General features: G+C 50.9%; 1 protein-coding gene across 1 annotated transcript; it reads left to right on the top strand.

The window, feature by feature from the left end:
* SF3A3 (splicing factor 3a subunit 3) lies at positions 1 to 6,996 on the top strand. Its single transcript, XM_082296713.1, has 17 exons — positions 1 to 228; positions 303 to 350; positions 477 to 529; positions 877 to 982; positions 1,397 to 1,469; positions 1,821 to 1,912; positions 2,064 to 2,146; positions 2,510 to 2,648; positions 2,982 to 3,050; positions 3,404 to 3,471; positions 3,813 to 3,920; positions 4,124 to 4,193; positions 5,114 to 5,278; positions 5,391 to 5,501; positions 5,923 to 6,013; positions 6,328 to 6,383; positions 6,714 to 6,996. The coding sequence occupies exons 1-17, from the start codon at positions 133 to 135 to the stop codon at positions 6,789 to 6,791; spliced, it is 1,506 nt and encodes a 501-aa protein (XP_082152839.1). The 5' UTR covers positions 1 to 132; the 3' UTR covers positions 6,792 to 6,996.
* The last annotated feature ends 6,979 nt before the right edge of the window (positions 6,997 to 13,975 follow it).

Raw genomic sequence — 13,975 nt, 5'->3', positions numbered from 1 at the left:
CCCGGGGCACCGCGCACTGCACCGGAACTGCCGCGCGGGGCGCGGGCGGGTCCGGAACCTAACCGCCGGCACACCCGGGCTGTGCCGCGGCCTTCCGGCGGTGGTGGAAGCGGTGCGCGAGGCAGGCGCGGGATGGAGACGATCCTGGAGCAGCAGCGGCGGTACCACGAGGAGCGGGAGCGGCTTATGGACGTGATGGTGAAGGAGATGCTCACCAAGAAGTCCACGGTGCGCCCGGGGCCTTGGGGGGTAGGGGAGGCCGCCTCCCGGGCCCGCGCTCACCCCCTCGCCTCTCCCCGCAGCTCCGCGACCAGATCAACTCGGACCACCGGACTCGTGCCATGCAGGACGTGAGTGCGCCAGGGCCGGGGCCGGGGCCGCGAGCGGGGCTGGGGGCGGGCCGGGCTCCCGGGAGCGAACGGGGCCCGTCCCAGTAACGGGCTCTGCGGCGCTCGGGCCTTTCCTTTGTTCCGCAGAGGTACATGGAAGTGAGCGGCAACCTGCGGGACTTGTACGACGACAAGGACGGGTGAGTGTGCCTGGGGCCCTCGTGTGCCTGAGCGTGTACTGCTGGTGAGGAGCTTGGGGCTGTTTTAAGTCGGTGTAAATGTCTAAAGAATAACACACGAATAGAGATGTGGTGACTAAATGCAGGGCAGGACCCGAGTGCACATGGGAAGTGTCTGTCTTGGATGGACATTTTGTTATGCATGTGGTTCGAGTTGTGGGGATGCCCTGAGCCAGCTGGGCTGCGAGGTCCCCCATGACCCGTAGGTCTGCAGTTAGACACTGCAGCATAGACCTGGACTAAGGCTGTGTCAGCATCACCTTGTTTTCCCTTCTCTTCATAATCTGTTGCTGCCCATGAACTCGTAGCCTACGTAAGGAAGAACTCAGTGCCATTTCCGGGCCAAATGAATTTGCGGAGTTTTACAACAGACTGAAGCAAATTAAGGAATTTCACCGGAAGCACCCAAATGAGGTGAGTAGTTACCTGCTCCATAGGAACAGGTGAGATGTGCTCTGTTGGATCTCATTCCTACATATAACAGAGCTTTTGTTTCCCCAGTTTAATAGCTTTAACACACAAGTACTGAGAACACTCAGCAGTCATTTAAGCACAGCTGCTCAGGGTCAGGCAACATGTGAGGGAGCAGTGCAGGACACTTGCCCTGTTCCTTGCATGGGAATGTTCAGCTGAGCTGGGGTCAGATCTCACCTTTCTCATGTTGGTTAAAGCCACACTTTTGCCTTTGTGTGGAAAAAAAGGTGACAAAGCTTTGAGTCTCCTTTCTGTTTGCAGTTTCATTATTTGCCACCTCGTTTGATTTTATGTTAGTTATTCTGGGACAGGAGCTGAAGTAAATCACTGTGTGGCTTGTATCTGCCTATGCAGATCTGTGTTCCTATGTCAGTGGAGTTTGAGGAGCTGCTGAAGGCCAGAGACAACCCAAGTGAAGAAGCTCAGAGTAAGTTTGTAGTTTGCTTGAGCTCTGACATTATTTAATAGGTTGTTTGATCTGGCTTGCATGTTTCAGGGCTTCACCTCCCCTTTTACTAAAAGAATTCTGAAAACTCTTCTGTCATCTAAATTCTTCTGAACTGCAGTCCCTGGATTGTTCCCCAGTGAGGCTGCTGTTCCTGAGGAATGTTGTGGACAGAGCAGCAGTTGGGGCTGTTCAATGAGTATCGAAGGCATTGTAGCACTTTCCTTAAGCATAAATGACTTTACAGCTAATCCTTTTCCAGTTCAAAAACAGTTGTATAATAAGCAGGGAATACTAAGCTCATAATAAAGGTTTTCATGATCTTTCCTACAGATCTGGTGGAGTTCACAGATGAGGAAGGGTATGGACGATACTTGGATTTGCATGATTGTTACCTCAAGTACATTAACCTGAAATCATCAGAGGTGAGTGGCTGCTGTGTGTGGGCACCTCCAGTACTTGGTACGTCAGGGCCCAGGGATCCCCAGGCCCTGCAGAGGCTGAGGCTTCTCTTTTCTGGGAACTGGATGTTAATTTGGCTGTATATGAACTCTGACTCAGACCTTCTGTTCTTAGAAATTGGATTATATCACTTACTTATCCACATTTGACCAACTCTTCGATATTCCCAAGGAGAGAAAAAATGCTGAATATAAGAGGTGAGCCTGTGTGCCTGCCTGCTTCCTTCATGGCACTTGGTGAGAAGGAATTTGCTTCTGAAGTGTTCAGCTGCTAAGATTATAATTAACAGCCAAACTTAACTCACATAAATTGGGTGCCTGAGCTCAGTCATGTGTCTGAGCCCCAAGAAAACTTGCAGCGCAGCAGAGATGTGGAGAGCCACATTTGGCTCTGAGGAAGAGATTTAATGTACCCTTGGAACTGCTGTGTCAAGAAATCCTGTGTGGAAAAACTGGCCTGACCTTGGTCACGTCCCTCTGCAGTACTGGAGGGTAGTGACTGTCCAAAGATGTGGTTAGAGGGTGATAGTGAATTACTTGTGCTCATGATTCCCCTGCCAGGTATCTTGAAATGCTCCTTGAGTACCTGCAGGATTACACAGATCGAGTGAAACCATTACTGGACCAGAATGAACTTTTTGGGAAAATTCAGACGGAGTTTGAGAAGAAGTGGGAGAACGGCACATTCCCGGGCTGGCCAGTGAGTAGCCTGAGCCCGGGTGATGCTCCTGTGTTTGTGAGGGGGTTGTGTGAGTCATTTGTGTAGTCACTGTTGATCATGACAGTGAGGGCTGCAGCTCTGTGTCACCAGGGTGCAGGGTGATACTGACCTGAATTTAAAACCCAGCATAACAGTTTAAAGCGTGCATTGTTTCAGGTTGGCTTATTTTGCATCTTTACTATTGTTCCATTTTCAGTTTAGTAAGAGGATTTTTCTCTGTGAAATGATCTGCTTTTCTTGAGGTTAAAATGTTCTATGGCCAGAAGTGTTGTAGTATATCATGCAGCTCTTTCATGTGTTTTTTTTTGGCAGAAAGAGACCAGCAGTGCCCTCACCCATGCTGGTGCCCACCTGGACCTCTCAGCCTTCTCCTCCTGGGAGGTACATTTCCAGTGCTCTGCACTTATTGCCACATTTTGAACAGGTGGAAGTTCAGTCATTTGGGTTTTTTGTGTAATTTTAGTGCTCTGTTTTCGTCTTTGTGTCTGTGCTTTCTGAGTAAAACTTTGGTGGTGCTGATGGTGTCATTTCTCCCACTGGGGGATGTAACTTGAAAGACCTGGTTAGATTTGTCACATCCCTCATTTTCCAGGGAGGAGGGGTACACTGTTGACAGTCCTTTCTTGAATACTGTTCACCAGGGTTTTTTCTTCATTAATAAGCTAAAGTGGACTATATCCATAGTGTATGTGTTGAACAGCTTGTCTCTTACAGTAGTTTATTTAATTGAACAGGAGTTGGCCTCCCTGGGACTGGACAGGTTAAAATCAGCTTTGCTGGCTCTTGGGCTGAAGTGCGGTGGGTAAGGTGCAGTCTTTGTAGAGTTCCTTTCAGTTTCTGAGGTCTTCCTGTATCACATTTCTTTCTGGGATACTTGTGTGGTTCTCTGTTGTACTAGAATTACCTTAGTGCTGTTTGAAAGCTAGAACTTTAAGAACCAAGCAGTGGGATCTGGTGCTCTGAACCGGTCCTGTATGGGAGTCTCTGGTACAGTAGACTTCGACTTGAGGAATGAAGACAAAGATAAAGGGAATCTCATGATTTCCTAAAAGCTACATTTAGAATTTTGTTGCATGAATTCAAATAGTTCTCAGGAAATGTAAAACTGTGGTCTAGACTAATCCACTCCCTACTTCTCTGCAGGACTCTGGAGGAGCGTGCTCAGAGGCTTTTTAGCACTAAAGGCAAATCCCTGGAAGCACTTGATCCTTCCTTGTTTGCTAAGAATCCAAAGACAAAAGGAAGCAAAAGGTGAGTTCTTAGAGGTCATTCTGAGGCTGGCAGTGTTCTCTCCTCTTGGATGAGGAGTGTTCTGTAGTCACCACTCTTGTGTAGTTAGGACAGAGATTCTGGAGTATTAGAAGCTTTACATGTTGGACCAAATAGTGCTGAACCAAATGGAAGGTATCAGAGCTGAACTTGTGCGTTTAATGAAGATACCTCATCTGTTTCAGAGACACTGAAAGAAATAAAGATCTTGCATTCCTGGAAGCTCAGATTTATGAGTATGTGGAAGTTCTCGGGGTAAGGATTTTATGTTGGTTTTGAGCTTTTTATTTCAGAGCTGTCAAATAGTGACTGGAAGGTTGTCCTAATCTTTAACTAGTGCTTTCATAGACAGCAGCACATCAGTGTGCTGCACCACATCTGTTTTGTGCGTAAGTCACACAGTATTGCAAACCGTTACTTGATCTGCCTTGCTCCTTGCCTTCAGTTTTGGGGGATTGCTTTCAGGAGGATGGCTGCTGCTGTAGTAACATTGGAAGTGCTAATAGGTCATACAAGGTTTCATTCTTTGCAAATAAGAAATGTCAGGATACTAAAAACTGAAATTGTTTGGCTGAGTAAGGTGGGAATTCTCTGCTTCACACTCGTCTTCTGTTTCCTCCCTCTGTACACTGAGGAAGTTTTTCGCGACAAGAGTTTGACCTGACTTTTGCTGTCATAGTGATGCCTTTTCCTGGTTTTAAAATCAAGAGTCAAACACGGTTAGAAGGGGAAAAGGGATTTTACCTTAGTATTTATTTTAAGGATCCTTAGGAGCACACGTCCAGGTGGAATGCACCGAAATGCACCCTGCAATGCACCCACACAATAGATCGGGTATAACATTCTAGGTGTTACTAATTAGCAGAGCTATCAAAGATTCCCCAATGAGAGGCTCAAGTGAGCCCCCCTCCCCAGGGAGCCTTCCCCTGGATGGTTCTATCTGAGTTTACAGAATGTGTTCTGGAGAGGACCTTGGGGTCTGGGACACACTGATCCCTAGTCACGAAGCTTCTAAAATGTTGAGTCTCTCAGCATGACAAACAAGTCCAAGAATGTAGGCAAAAGCACTGGGAATACAGAAGTTGCAAAAAGGTATAACGGGTATAAAAGAAAAGGCAAAAAATCTTCATGGCATCAATGGTATGTGGACAATTCCGTCTCTTCTCTCACTCCAGGAACAAAGACACCTCACCCACGAGAACGTGCAGCGTAAGCAGGCACGGACAGGGGAGGAGAGAGAGGAGGAGGAGGAAGAGCAGATCAGTGAGAGTGAGAGTGAAGATGAAGAAAATGAAATCATTTATAATCCTAAAAATCTGCCTCTTGGTTGGGATGGGAAGGTAACTGAGACTATCAGGCCTGAAGAAGTGGGAGAGGTCACTGACTCCACACTGCTCCTCTGTTTGAGCTGCTTTGCTATGCGACCTAATCCTCATGTCTCCTTGCTTGCAGCCCATCCCGTACTGGCTGTATAAACTCCATGGTTTGAACATCAACTACAATTGTGAGATTTGTGGTAACTACACCTACCGAGGGCCCAAGGCATTCCAGCGGCACTTTGCAGTAAGTGACATTCACTGCAGGAACAGCCCTGCTGGGTTCAGACAGTCATTGTAATGAGTCACTGGTGAGTCCCTGGGGTCCCCGAGCAGCACTTTTGCGGTGTGGGTCTGAGCTGGTGCTGCAGGACTATGCAGCAGGACCCAGAGATTGTGTTGGGCATACAGCTGATGCTGTACCATCCCTGCCCATTTGATCACCCATTCCAGTGCTCAGGTCTGATGGGTACAGGGTGCCTATTGATGGCTGGTATGGTGTTAACTGTCTACAGGACAAAAAAATAATATTTTTGTAGAGGACTGGTAGATTTGAACTTTGATAGTATGTGTTGCACCCTGTTCAGATGTTAATGTCTTTTGTGCTCTTTGGCATTGTGGAGGATGTGGTGTTCCCTCTCACACTGATTCTCATCTCTTTCCCCAAGGAGTGGAGGCATGCCCATGGAATGCGGTGCCTGGGCATTCCCAACACAGCACACTTTGCCAACGTCACACAGATTGAGGATGCAGTCTCGTGTAAGTGGTGATGGCAGAACAGGAAACATGTTAAAGAACACTACCTTTCCTGAAGGAGTGGCTTTGGACCTTGGTCTCATGTCCCATCATGAACAATTCGTTTTAAGTCTTGTTTGCTGCAGTTCAGTGCCTTTCAGTAGCGGCACAGTGGAACGGTAACTTTGTAATGAATGTTAGATACATTCCTGGACTGCTGAAGTGAGGGTGTTTCAAAAGAAGGGAGGGAAAAAAGCTCATGTATATATTTTTTACTGGATTAAAAACAAGTATCTCGAGGGAAGTGGCATAGATCCTGTTTAACTTTGTGTTTGCAGTGTGGGCAAAGCTGAAACAGCAGAAGGCTTCAGAGAGGTGGCAGCCTGATACAGAGGTGAGCAGTGAGAGGCATTCGGTGTCTCCACTCCTGTGTTCATGGATACCCTTTGTTCCTGGGTGTAAGCAGTGTCCTCACGTATGCTGGTGCCTTTTCCTAAACTTCTGTTCCAAAGCCATTTTTCAACAGTGTGCAGGTCAATGGTGGGAAGTAAAATCTGTAGTACAACCTGTAACGACTGGCTCTGGGTGAGCTCTTCCCCCAGAACCTGCTGGCAGATCCACTGCCTGCCTTCCTGCACAGAGGTTCTGGCAGGGTGCTTATGTTCAGTGGCTGCTCTTGGAGCTAAATTTGAGTGCTGTCTCTAAACTCTTGGTTCTGTTCCAGGAGGAATATGAGGATTCCAGCGGGAATGTGGTGAATAAAAAGACCTACGAAGACCTGAAGCGCCAAGGGCTGCTGTAGCTGTCCCTGGGTGAAGGATCACACATCTGCAGAGAGAGTGGATGTGGCAGCAGCTCTGACTTCTTCATTGTCTGGATTTTATATGTGCATGAATACAGATTTCAAGAATACTTTATAGAGTCACTTTCTAGTAAGCCCCTTAGAGTTGTGACATTGTTTTATATTAAAAAATACCTTGAAAAATAAAGTCACTGTAATTTAGGAAGTGCTGAGAGACTTGTCTTCTTTCGTGTGCTGGAAGGATTTGATTACAGTATGTTTAAAATGCTTTTTACACAGCTGTCAGAAACAATTCCTTCTCTCATTTCCACTCGGATGGAAATGTTTATGGTGAGGGTTGACTCTCTGAAACACGTGGACACTGTGCTGATGGCTACTGGTCTTGTTTCTACATCTTGCTGTGAACTTGTGGTTTTCTTTGCACTCCTTTACAAAACAAGCTCACCTGGCTTAGAGGCCTGCTTTTACCTTGGGTCTGTCCCCCTGGGGAGCTTTGGCCATTGTTTTTTTCAGAGAATTACCAAATGAGCTTCGGGCTCGGCTCTGTGGTGATTTCTCTGGCACTGCTGTTGGCTTGAATGACCTGGTAGATAATTTGTGTGCAGATCCTTCTGAGGTGCAGGAGGATGGAGATGGGAACAGATAGTGTGTTTAGAGGTGCCTCTTGTGGCTTCAGGAGCATCCTTGGCCCCTGGTGTCACGCTCGGAGATGTCTGTACATACCCCATGGATTCATGCTGCCTCAAGAATTGCAGGTCCATTGTCCAGAGGCCACTCACATCACGTGTGGCAGTGGCAGTTGTGCCCTCTAGTCCCCTGAGAGCAGTGGTGGCTTGTGTGACATCTCCAGCTTCGCAAGCCCTTTCTCCATTGCTGTACAGGGCCGTTTGTGTCTCTGCTGCTGTGGAGCTGCATGTGACGCTTCCCTGGGGGGGTGGCTGACACGGGTGGGGCTGGGCTGTGAGGCAGGTGCCACAGCAGCTGCTCAGAGGTGCTCCAGTGCTGGCACTGCCTGCAGGTGCGCTGGGGCTTCAGGAATAGGCAGACAGGTGAGTCAATGCTGTGGGCTCTTTCCCTGCCTGGGGGGAAGGTTGTCCTGGGATGAGGCTGTGTCAGGCAGATGTTAGTTCCTTGCCCCACCTGGAGCTGGGCTGGGCTGGTACTGGGCTCAGTAGGATGTCCAGAGCTGTTCTGGGTGGTGGCTGTCCTGGTTTGCAGGGTGAGGTGTCAGCTGGCACTGTCTTTTCTGTCACTCTGAGGGAATGGCCTTGGAGGTCTTTTCGTGAGCTTCAGCCCCTCCGGGTCCTGGGGGAATGGTGACTCAGCCTAAATCATAAAACAGGAGGGTAGTATTGCCATTCTCCTTGGAGAATTTGGCTTTGGAGCCTATTTGGAGTCATATCTCCACCATTTCCTTAGCAAAACAAGTAAATGTTTGGAATGAAAATAGAGAATGGAGAGCCAGGTCGCATCTTCACTTGCAGCAGCAAACTGCTGCATGGTGGCACTTTTTCACTGTGTCGCCCTGACTCCTGCTCCTGGTAGCTGCCTGCAGAGCTTTGGGGAAGGTTGTTGCCACACCAACAGCACACACAGTTCCCCAGGGCTTCTGCTCCCCATCAGCCACCACAGCAGCCTCGGTGGATTTGGGGAGTCTCTCAGGAGGGGGTGACTGGTTGTCCCAGGGCTGAGCACTGGAGGTAGAGCACAGACCTGTACTGGGCTGTCTGCCCTGCACCTTAGGGGAGCCGCTCTGACTGTGCCTCCTTCTGCCAGGTCTGGGTGCAGCTGCTGGTGGATAAGGATGGCTAAACACCAATGGCTCGTCCCCTGCTTTCAAGGTAATGGGGCTCTTGTGCAGCACAGGGAGCAGTGCCTGTCCATCCCCCATCCTGGCTCCATCGCTGCTTCAGTTGTTGGGGGCTGTGCCAGAAGCCTCCCTGGGGTGAAGGGTGGCTGCTGGTCACCTGGGGCTTTGGGAAGGTGGAGGAGTATCCCTGCTTATCTGTTTCAAGGATGAGTTGCCTGTGCTGCTGGGGAGGCTCTTTGGGCTGTGGGTAAAGCAGACAGCAGGTGTGGTGGTCTCAGTCATTCCCACTTGGTTCCAGGCTTGCTGCTCTGCTTCTTGGCTCTGCAACTCTGTCTTCAAGACTCTCTTGCCACAGTAGGTGAGTTCTGTATCCCAAGGGGAAATCTGGGGGCCTGTGGGGAGTGAGGCAAAGGCAGTGTGGTGCACCAGGGACTTTGTGTTTGTCCTCTCCAGGCTGTGCTCTGTAGGACAGAGCTGCTGGACAGGTGAGGAATCTTTCCTCATGGTTTAACCCCCATAAAAGCCTGTTCTTCCCAGGCAATATGGCTGGAAGTGGGAGGAAGAAGCTGTTGTAACATCTGTCCATAGTGCTGCTGTGGTGGGCTGTTGGCTCTGACCTGCTTCTTGGGCTGCCTAGTTGGTGGCTGCAAGTGGACCCTATTGGGGACATTCTGTCACTGACTGCCATTTCACCTCCTAATCACAGTGTGACAGATGATTCCCACAGGTCCTTCTGTACTGTGCCATGGCTCAGAAAGGGATATGGGGGTCACTGAGCACGTTTTTCCTTGGTGTTTCCTTCACCAAGCAGGAGCTTTGTGTTTTTCAGAGCACAGCACAGCTGCCAACACCATGGTGATGGCTACCAAGAACGCCTCGGTGGTGGCCACAGCCAGCAAGAACACCTCAGTGCCCACAAAGAACGCCTTCGTAGGGGCGGTGACCACCAAGATGGCCTCATTGGTGGCTGTGGCCACCAAGAACACTTCAGTGACCACCCAGAATGCTGCAGTCATGGTGGTCATCAGGAATGCCATGGTGATGGCCGCCACCAAGAATGCCGCAGTGGTGGCCACTGCCAGCAACACCTTGGTGGCCACCAAGAACACCTCGGTGGTAGACAAGGCCACCAGCAATGTGTTGGCAGCCACCAAGAACACCTCAGTGGTGGCCACAGCCATGAAGAACACCTCAGTGGCCACCAAGAATGCTATAGTGCTGGCCTCCGCCAACAATGCCTCTTTGGTGGCCACCAACACCTCTATGAAGGGAGCAGAAGAGACAATGGTAAGGGAAGGAATGGAAAGAGGGGTATTGCTGGGCCATTGCAGCCCTATGGACAGTGTCACTTGCCCAGCTGGTCGGTCACAAGATCCAGGAGTGCCATGGGAGCATCTCCTGTGGTGGAAGGGAGCACAGCGGGTGGCCAGGTGGGGGTGGCCCCTCCAGACAGTGAGGCTGTGGTTGGGGACAGCCCTGCAGTGCTGTGCGAGGAGGCTTTGCTGCAAGGTAACACCCTGCTGTCTCTCCAGCAAACCTGCCAGAGCTTTCAGTGCTCCGGAGAGAGGTGTTACCAGGATGAAGCCCATGCCAATGGAACAGTCACCTGCCATAATGAGACTTACTGCGAGGTATGGAGATGCAAGGGGGCTGCAACAGGGAAAGCCTTCCCTTTCTTTATCTCAGGAATCCACAGTGTTCCATTAAGTCTGTGTCCATCTCCATTTCCTATTTCTCTCTGACAGTCTGTCACTTATTTCTGCTCTTTTATGGTGGTACCTCTTCACATTCACTTTATCCTTTGACTCTGCCTATTGCAGCTTTATCGTTTCTCCAGCACAAACTACACAGCCAGGTGCAGCAGCAGATGCGGCGCGGAGCTGTGCAGGACCAACGCCAGCGTGAGCAGGCAGCAGTGTGCCCTGGAGTGCTGCGCTGGCCCGCTCTGCCTGAGGCTCAACGCCAGTGCCTACGGTACCGTCTGAGCTTTGTTCTGCGCCAGAGGTGGGAGATGGGTGGGCAGAACCCATCGTGGAGGGGCTGTGGCTGCACCACTGCATCTCTTCTGCCCTGGGGCTCACTCTGTCCTTGGAGCTGGGTGAGGGGCAGGGTGGCCCTGGCAGCTCCGACCACAGTATGAGCCATGCTGGTGAACCTGGCCCTATGTGACTGTGGAGGGCCCTGTGCAGGCTGTATGCTGGGTGCAGCCTCACAGGGCTCCTCATGTGTTTACAGGTGACCTGCCACCCAGCACCGTGCCACTGACGACCACCAGCACCCCTTGGCCTTCCCCCCAAAACGTAGGTACCGCAGGAGCAGAGGCTGCTGCATCCATGGGTTCTGGGGTCTGTGGCTGCCGGGACAGCTGAGCTCCCACCTGAGCAGGGGACAGGAAAAGGTCTCACCTCCACTTTCTTTATGGCGTAAAAAGCTGACTCTGGAAGGGCAACAAATCCTGAACAAGCACTGGAAGTAAGGAGTCCATAAGGAGCCCTATCCAGTGGGCCTTATCCCTGTCCATCAGGCCTGTTCCCCAGCCCAGCACTTGCATCAGCTCAGGTAGTTTAACCTGACCACGGGGATGAGCCTTCCTGCAGCTGCACGGAGGGTGCAGGACCCACCGGACTCTGCAGCCCTTTTCTGAGCCTAGTGGTGGGGAATGTGCTTATCTTTGCAGAGCCCTGTTAAGAGGAAGAAAGAAGAGGCTTGAAACTTGTGTGCTCTGCTAGTCTTTCAGTAGTTTCTTGCAGTTTTAGAGTACTCCTTTATCTCTGGATCTAAAACTCTTAAGAGAGCACAAATACCAGAAGAAAGGGGAGGGGGGGGGTGGGGAGGAGGAGGGTGGAGAGGAGCCCTCGGGAGTGAAGGGCTGTCTGAAATGCAGTTTTTGTCCTGGGAGTCTGATGGGCATATGGTGTCTCCCTGGTTCTTTCTCTCATAGGGTAAAGTGTGTGCAGTGTTTTCCTGTCATGGGGACAAGTGTTTCAAAGGCAGGAAGACTGTCACTAGATGCATTTTGGGGCAGGACTTCTGTGAGGTATGGCCTGGGCTGCAGAGCACTGTGTTCCTGTAATGCGAATACTAAAGGCTTGGCATGAGCCCCAGGCTAATATCTCTCTCCTTCCAGATGAAGAAGATGGGCTTGAATTACATGGCAGGATGTAGCAAAGCCTGCAAGGCTGCCAAACCAGTCTGTGCTGGTGGGATGAAGGCTGCCTGTTACCAGGAGTGCTGCCTGGCTACCCCAAAAGTCAGCTGTCTGAAACTGGACGGCAAAGTTCACGTCAATAGCGCTGGGCAGGTGACATTGGTCCCACTCCTGAAGGTCATGTCATGTGGGGTGGTCCTTCTCTTGAATTATGGGGTCTCCACTTCCCTCTGGAGTTAGGCAGCAGTTGGGAGGCTCTGCAGCCTCTCCTGCAGCAGAGCTCTGCAGAACTCAGTAGGATCCTGCTGCTCTCTGACTTTGGCCAAGTTTGCTAGCAAATTCCCTCTGTACTGTCCCTGTCCCACAAACAAGGTGTCTGGGGCCCTCTGCGTCTGCTCATGGGCAGCTGCACACCCTTCAGGGTCCTGTGCAGGGTCCCACTGTTGATCCTATACCCCAGCCTTAAGCTGCTCTCTGAATCCTACACCATCCCAGGATGGGTGAGTCCTGGCATTTCAGTAAATTTTAAATACTTGAAAACAAGATTCCCCCTGTGTATCCAGAGGAAAAGCACTTTAATCTATGCACTCAGAAAGTTACGCCAAGGGATTCTGCCCTGTCCAAATCCTGTAGGTCTGAGAGACCTGCCAGCTAATTGTGGATCCTGGGAGTGGTGCAGTGTGTGCTTCTGTGCTGCTGGAATGGGGGACCTCAGGAGATGGAATGAGGGTATTAGTTCTCCTTAAAAAACAGAAAATTCTGCCTTGACTGAGGCACAGGGGCTGCTCTAATCAATGACCTAGTTGTGGCACAGTCTCCCTGCACCCCCTCTGACCTGTTAGTTCCAAAGTGCTCTGGCAACAAAATGCTTCTTGCCTGTGTAGGTAAAATAGTAACTTTATGTTTCATCTCCCAGTCTTAGGCAGGGAAATGAGATTAAACTAAAAGTGTCTCATAATTCTGCTTCGCACCTATGGTTTTCTACTGCTTAAGGCAGAGCCCAGAGGTGACCATTAGCCTGGGGCATGAACCACCCCTGGCGCTCCCCCAGCCTGTTCTTGCAGCACACAGAGCACGGGTGGAGCTGGTCAGGCAGAATTACCTGCAGTCAATGAGCTGCCGCTTGAGCACACACGCACGGTGCTGTTCCCTGCCAGCCCTGTCCTCTGCTGCCACTGGTTCCTTAGAGAAAAGATTGCAAAATATTAAAATCCTTGTGTCAGGCCCCTTTGGTGCTGGTGTTTTGAGTGTGGCTGAGCACAGTGTGACCTGTGGGAGGGAGGGAGAGCTGGGCTGGGCAGGTTTGAGCCCTTGGAGCCTTGCGTACTTTCCCGGCAGGAAGGCTCTGCAGTGCTGGCCCTCATGGAGCACTGCCAGCCCTAACGGGGTGCTGCCGTGCGAGCAGCAGCGGGAGCGGATGTGGGGCTGCATGGAAAACGCGTCATTCTACCACAACCGGCCCTTCCCACGTTGCAGTGTCTGTTCTGGTACAACGAAACCGCAGTTCAGCGTTTGGGGCATGCGTTTAATTGTTTCAGGCCAGTGTCAGCGTATCCATGTCAAGGGTTCCTCTGTCTCAAAAAACACAGCCCAGCACCACTATTCTTGTAAGGTTTGGTGCTTATAGCAGCTATTTCAGACTGTTCCCTTGTCCGTTGGTGAGCAGAGAGGGACTGGGGAAGTGGTGCAGAGCTGTCACTAGCCAAGACCACTCGGATTTTCCCTGTCTTTTGACCTACACCTCCTACATTTGTGGAAGGAGCTGATTTAGGCCAAACTCCGTCTCTGCAGTGCAAAAGGCTCTGGTGATATTTTATAGCACCTACTCCCACACTCCGCATTAATTGATTTGCAGACTAACCCGGCTCCTGTGCTGGGTCGTCTTGAAATTAAAAAAAAAAAAAAAAATTTCAAGGTGCTACTGAAAGTAAGAGCATCTCGCGATTTTCCATGGAAATTAACCTTTCCCATGTCTGCCAACCCGAGAGGTTCCTCCTCTCCGTCTCCCTTTCCTTCCGGGAAGGGCCGACCGGAGGCGCGGGGTTCGGCCGCAGGAGTTGCCGCCGGGTAGGGCCGTGCCGTGCCTCCCCCGTCGTTCGCATCCCACCGTGCAGCATCCTCTCGGCTGCCGTCCCTCCCGGGCGCGACCGTTCCCGCCCGTGGTTCCTGTGGCGGCCCCGTTATTTCCGGCGGCTCCGTGCCCGTCCCGCGGCCGGAGCGGAGCGA

The sequence above is a fragment of the Coloeus monedula genome, assembly GCF_965178545.1.
Source record: "Coloeus monedula genome assembly, chromosome: 24".
In the NCBI taxonomy this organism is placed as follows: Eukaryota; Metazoa; Chordata; class Aves; order Passeriformes; family Corvidae; genus Coloeus; species Coloeus monedula.
This window is presented reverse-complemented; position numbering and strand designations above follow the sequence as displayed.

Coding starts and splice junctions, on each gene's coding strand:
- SF3A3 (XM_082296713.1), top strand. CDS start 133: ATGGAGACGATCCTGGAGCAGCAGCGGCGGTACCACGAGGAGCGGGAG. Junction 3,051..3,403: donor CAGCCTTCTCCTCCTGGGAG/GTACATTTCCAG, acceptor TTAATTGAACAG/GAGTTGGCCTCCCTGGGACT. Junction 6,014..6,327: donor GATTGAGGATGCAGTCTCGT/GTAAGTGGTGAT, acceptor TTGTGTTTGCAG/TGTGGGCAAAGCTGAAACAG.